The 6,423-nt window shown below is 39.6% G+C and overlaps 1 protein-coding gene across 1 annotated transcript in view; it reads left to right on the top strand.

Moving 5' to 3' along the window:
* The first annotated feature begins 6,399 nt into the window (after positions 1 to 6,399).
* Positions 6,400 to 6,423, top strand: part of AGR2 (anterior gradient 2, protein disulphide isomerase family member) — a 4,079-nt gene continuing 4,055 nt past the window's right edge. The window contains 1 exon segment of the mRNA XM_010168865.1: positions 6,400 to 6,423. Coding sequence (XP_010167167.1) covers positions 6,400 to 6,423 — 24 coding nt within the window.

Raw genomic sequence — 6,423 nt, 5'->3', positions numbered from 1 at the left:
ATTAAAAAAAAAAAAAAAAAAAGACCAGGATGAAATCCTTTATTTTTTTAAACCTTCAGGTAAGTTAGTAATAATAAAGAGAATAAAGAGAATACTGTTCCTGTCTCCTTAGGGACCAATTCTGGGAGTCAGAGCTGACATCATGTCACTGGTGCTCACTAGAAGCCAAAGTCTTCTGACCTTAGAGATAAAGCATTAGGAAAACTGAGAGGCTCTGGGCTACTTGTCTGTAACAGGTCTTATCATCCAAGGACCAGGGAAGGCAGTTTTTATAAACAAGTTAGATTAACAGAGATTAATTAAAAACTCTCCATGTGATACTAAGTACAAAACTAAGCTGTCCAAAACACAAAGTTCTCCCCACCATCCTCATATATTACAGCATCATAAAAATAGGAAACTGCTGGCTTACAGATTTCGAGCCATACTGAAAACTGAATGCCAGTCGCTCAGACGGGAGAAGTCATGGACTCTAATCTTGAAGAACAGTAAATTAGCTGGTTTTAAACACAGCTAGTTACTTCAATTAATCAAGATGCATTTACTTAATTTTAAGTACAAGAATTTCAGGCATGAATCCTTGCCAACTATAACCAACTTGCCCAGTTGAGAAGATTAAATAAACAGTCTTCTCTGCAGGCTCTGGTACATCCCCAGCTTCCCAATCCCTCTCATCCAAAAATCCCTCTTCACTCACTCACTGCCTCCCTGTGGGACCAAACAAAACATTTCAAAGTTAAATCTAAATGCTGTCAGGATCAGGCTTTCTCTTACCAAATATAAGCTGAGCAATTAAGTCCTACATGAGCTGAAAACCCTGAGACTCCTTGGTGTAACAGATTATGATAGTTTCCTTACTGTTGTGGAAAAGGACATTAAACAATGCAACAGCAAGTATATTTACTATGGGTGTTCAAACGACTTACCAATTCTGAAACACATCACTCAGCAACACCTTCCAGACATCCCAGTACTTCACAGCTCAAACTCAGAGTATAAGAACTGGTTACATGATAAATCACCTCCTTTATCTGAAGCTATGTAAAGGATGCTCCATGCTTGTATTTCCTCTTGACAATTTATATCAAGTGGTGGAGATCTGAATTATAAATGTGCACATGTAGGTGGGAAAGAATGCCTTCAGAGATATCAAAATCCTGATGGATTGGTCTTTTGTTTTGAAAGCAGTGATCAAAGGGCCAGAATGTAATATTTTAAGTCCTAACTGTCTCTTCTGCTATCCAATTTGAAAAATATTACCAATAAACTGTAGGTACTGCAAATTAACTGAGTAATCCATTCAACAAAAAAGAACAAAGTGTTGGGCTGACGTATTTTGGGAAATCATCATACTTCAAGCCAAATCATCAGATTCTTAGCAGATATTTACCTGAACTCCAGTTACCAGCTTTAAGTGTTCAGCTGTAGAAATTTGATGAACTGTTGACTTTCCATCATTGTATTGAAATGCAGCTTTGTATTGAAAATAAAGTAGACAGGAGAATGGTTGAACCATGGTGTCCCAACTCTCAGGAGAAGATCTGGACCACTTAGAAGATACCAAGTCCTTTCTAGTCTCTCCTTTAGTAGTGCTCTCCATTTTCGTGTATTAGCAGAAGTTTCCTGAGCCAATGTGAAAAAAATCACTTTCTTGCCTAACAGACCAACAACTAAGCTGGGAAGTAGAGTATATGGGGCCTGGTACCTGCTCCAGCATAAGTGACTATTATACAAAAAGAAACAGTCTTGACATGAGTGACTGGGAACATCAATCACCATGCCATACCCCAATCCAGAAAGTGCCTACCTATAAACTTCAAGATAAGGATCTGAATTATTTCAGGGGAAGAGCGAAATAGAATGGTACCTGCATCAGCCATAGGTGTCAGAGGTGTCTCAGCTCCTAAATACTGGGGTGAAAGGCTTTCCAGAAAAATTATCACGCGAATTTCATCCAAGCAGCTTTCAGGCGATAAAAAATTACTTTTCAGTTCACGTGGCTAAAGCATTGACAAAAGAAGTTGGACCAGTTCTCAAATGAATGTATTCTACTTTCAACCACTGTGTCTCACAATATACTGCTGCTTTAGCAGCACTTGAACCTTGCTGACTCCTGGGTATGGCTGCCTCTGGCTTCAACTCAGAGCATTGCTAGTGTGGGACTGATGACACATTCCATTCATTACTTTTATACCTCCTATGTAAAGTTTTGTTATTTATTCTGAGCAGCAGATCACGAGCCCTGGAATCATGTGTTTGTTATGAAATTAGGAGAAATGGATGAATTCTAAAACTTATATATTACAAAACACGAAAGTGCTTCAGAAAATGCCTTCAAAACAGCTGCAACATCAGTCACCTGGTGCTGTGCTGATTTCTGTGTAACTTAATGACCAAAGGTACCTTCAGATCAGAGAAAAGGAAAAATTCAATTACTAGTTTTGTAAAGATGTTAAATATTAACAGTAATGAAGTCTACCAGATCTTTACAGCGAAAGAGGAAAAACCTTCTGGGACAGTCCTGTTTTGTTCCAAGCTCTCCTGAGGCAAGTCCTGTATGATTTAGTCACTGAAGCAGAGAAAGTAGCCTCTGATAAGCAGCCAGAAGCTGACTCAGAGGTTGGGTACAGCCTCAGGACCCAAGCAGGGAGCTGTGGGAAAGGCTGAGCTCCCCTCTGTCTTCATTAACAAGGCACAAGGATGGTTTAGAGACATATTCAGCTACCTCTGTTGAGATCACTGGGTTTGAGCTGACAGGGAAGTCCCTGTGAGTGGCTGTATTAGAATTACTTAGTCTCCTAAACAATTCTTTCAAAGCTATGTGGAAACAGGCTAAAGTAAGTGCACCTCCTGAAAACAATAGAAACCAAAGATGCAAATTAAATGGAAGTACATCTAAGGCAGGAGACAAGGAGACAAGGAGTGGGTGGGGGTTAGTTTTGAGAATGCATTTTTAGACAAAACCCATTTTTTTAAAAAATTGTGTGAGTGGGAACCTCCCTGCTCATTATCTCTTCACACAACCAGAGAGCAACTAGAACTTCTGTTATAGGCTTTAAAACTACCAAATATTATTAGGTGTGACCTGAGAAGACAGTCAGCAACAACATGTGAAATTACAGTTATGAATTTCCTGAGCTGACACAAAGATTTCAGAAATGGGTACCTAATTTGAACCCTACATCTGCACCAAAGTGGATTAAGGATGTAACCTGATGGTCCAAAATGAGTGCTCTATGTGTGGATCTTGGAAACTTATTTTGGGATATGTTTTAGAAGAAAATCGAGTGGATGTGATTTGGATACACAATATAGAAGCTAACAAAATACATATCTGAATCTTAGAGATTAGGGGGAAGTGTTGGAGGAGGAGCAGAAATTCATACAGAATCCCTCTCATTTCATTTCTTTATCAGGAAAACGTACATTGATCATGAAACATACAGAAAAGGGAGTTAAAATGACTGACCTCCCTGGGAGTTTTGGTTTCATCCTTCTAAGTCAAGCATCTTAGCAAAGCGTGGTTCTACTGTACATGAGTAAGCTGAACAGCATATTTTTTTTTTTTTTTGCTTGAGTTCACCATCTTGCTTCTGCACCTCGTTTTCTTAATTACTATTTACAAAAGATTAAAAAAAAATTAAAAAACCACCATCATCCAAAACATTACTTTCTCTTAGGTATATTCAGGAAAAAACGGTGCTGTTAGCAGCCTTCAGAGAGCACTGTGAATTTCAAACAGTAAAATCCATATCTGATGGATTTCATCTACCCAACTGGTTAATGTTAAATATTCACTGCCTGTGAACATGTGATTTTGATCTCACTGAAATATATAAGGCATGCACCACGAAGAACATACTGTAGTTTCAACATATGTTGCTCAGGACAGAATCACACTGAACTCTGAGGAAGGACCACCTTCAGTCAGGGCAACGCTAGGGATGGCCTTCCAGCCACCTGAAAAGGTTTCATTTTTCTAAGCACTGTACTGTATTATACACGTATCTGAAACCTAAAATGGTTGATTTTCATGTTGTAGTTAAAAAATAATTGTCTACACAACTAATTAAACATGGAATTTGAATTAAATGTTTATTTAGACCTCCGCTTATGAACACAGTTTATTGTTATAGCTTTCAAGTACATTTTTGTGGAGATCTTTACAAACTTTATTTTAGATTTTATTACAATTTTCCTGTGTGGTGTTATACATGCATGAGTATACGCACATATCTGTATATTGTGGGTAGCTACCTACCTAATTGACATCTAAAATTCTGAGTCATTAATTTAACTTTTTCAGAGGACTAAAAGAACAGCAACCCGTATTGATTTTCCAACCAATGAAAAAAAGACAAATCACTCTTCAGGCAAATCAGGAGTCTTGACTCAAGCTTACCTGTACTTGGATCTTTGCCAACCTTTTAAAAATCACCTTTCAATAAATGTCCAAAAAGTCTGTAGAAACATCTCTGAGCTTCAGATACAGCACCTGAAAGGAAACTGTAATTTTATTTAATTACAAAATTAACCCTGAATGTTTTAGTGGGGAAAAAACCTGGAAAGTTTAGCTCTTTGGAAGTAGTATTCAAATTCAAAGCTCGTGGGTGGAGTTGGGGTGTGTGAAGGTGCATAAATAGGCAGTAGGAACAGCAGCATTCACACTGTAACTGGGAACACCTTTGCACCCTGGCAGGCGTCTGGCAGAGCAAACAAGGTAAGGCTCGGCACAGCTTGGCACAGCTCAGCACACTTGCTGCTTTAGAAAGTACCTGGGGAGCCATGAGCCTGGGTTACCCTGGGCTGGGGCAGCTGATCAATGGAAACGTAGCAGCAACGTAGGCACAGGTCAGCACAGCTTGCTATGAAGAAAATGCGTAGAGAAACGTTTGCTTTGCAGGTTGAAAGAGCCAGGAGAGAAGGGGCTTTTATGAGGGGTGGAAAACTTAGTAAAAGTGCACATAGCCTTCCAGAGGCAAATTTTTTAAGAACAGGTTTAATGTTCCTCTGTCTTTGCTTTACGCATTCTGTAACAGCAACAGCATAAAATTTGCCTCATCTTTGATTTCCTGGTTGTCCCATACCTTTTTTTTTTTTTTTTTTTTTAAAGAGGTATTACTTCTGCTTTACAGCTCTAGCCAAAACAACTTTTGAGGCAACCCTGAAAATCCACTGGGTTTAATTTAACTTATGCAATTTCATTCCTTGCCAAGGAGACTTTTCTTGGGGCAGAAAGGCAGTGTGATGCAAAAGCCATATTATATGCCCTTGAAACAGTGAAACTTTGGATGTTTGAGGTCTATTGGACATCCCAGTAGCAAAGAGCACTGTACCACTGGTGGAAACTCAGCTAATGCCTCCTCCTGCAGTTCCTACTCAGAAAAAAAAGCTTGCATTTCCCTGGACTTTAATTTTTATTGTTTGAATTTTAAAACCTGTCTGCCTGTTGTAATTTCTGCAGGAATGTTTTGAATTTTCTGTATTGGTTTTGTAATGTCTTAGATTTTCTTAGTCTACTCATTACATCGGTCTTCTAGTTCCTAGGAGGAAATTTAATGAGAAACATAGGGTTGTGTTGCTAAAGTGTTTTACCCCTTCAAAGAAGCATCTCAGCTGAAATGCTGAGAAGCTTCCCATCAGACATGACTCATCTCCATGCCCCAGAGTCCAGCTCAGAAAAAGCCTTCTGCTTTGTGTTACTTAAACCAGCAAACTGCATTTCAGTTCTCACTGTTCCACGCAGCAACTCCTGCCCACTCTTTCTGTTATAGATTCTACTGGTTTTATCTTTAAGGATTAGATGATACTTTTAAGGGGGAGGACAGGATTGTAAGTTTCAACAGCATTAAGCTGTGTCTATGACAATGGCTCACTATAAAACCTAGCTTAACATTCTAACTTCTCATTTGAGTTGCTCCCGTTGCAAAATGGAGGAAAAGCTGAGACAAGTTAATTTTTCAGCACTTGGGCTGCTAAAGTTCTTGGTTGTTGTAACACTGGGTGATCGAGGTCTAACTGTGAAGTTACTTGGACTTGAAAGTACTTTTGGAATTGTCAAAACTCAGTTGTTTTACTGAGCAAATTCAATACCGAAGAAGAAGAGAAAGAAACTAACACGAGTGCTCATCTCAAAAGGACCACAGCCCAATGACATGAACAGGGCAGTAGAAAGCAGCCAGGTCCTTCACGGTAATTTGCTAAGCAAACCTCACATCTCCTTGAGGTTCCTCCAGGGCCCTGCCTGGCACAGTTTGTTTCAGCCCTGCCTCACCCTCCTGCGTGCTTTTGACATGACCTGCTGCTCTCCCCGTCCTTGTCTGCTGTGTCCCTCAAAGCCAGCACCAGCCTGGGAGGCACGACAACGTGCCCTTTCTCTCATTTGTTTCAGGAGCAGCCATGGAGAAGAGTTACATGTCCATA

The sequence above is a fragment of the Antrostomus carolinensis genome, unplaced genomic scaffold, assembly GCF_000700745.2.
Source record: "Antrostomus carolinensis isolate BGI_N321 unplaced genomic scaffold, ASM70074v2 scaffold7595, whole genome shotgun sequence".
Taxonomy (NCBI): Eukaryota; Metazoa; Chordata; class Aves; order Caprimulgiformes; family Caprimulgidae; genus Antrostomus; species Antrostomus carolinensis.
Note: the sequence above shows the minus strand (reverse complement) of the source record. Positions and strands in the feature narration are given on the sequence as shown.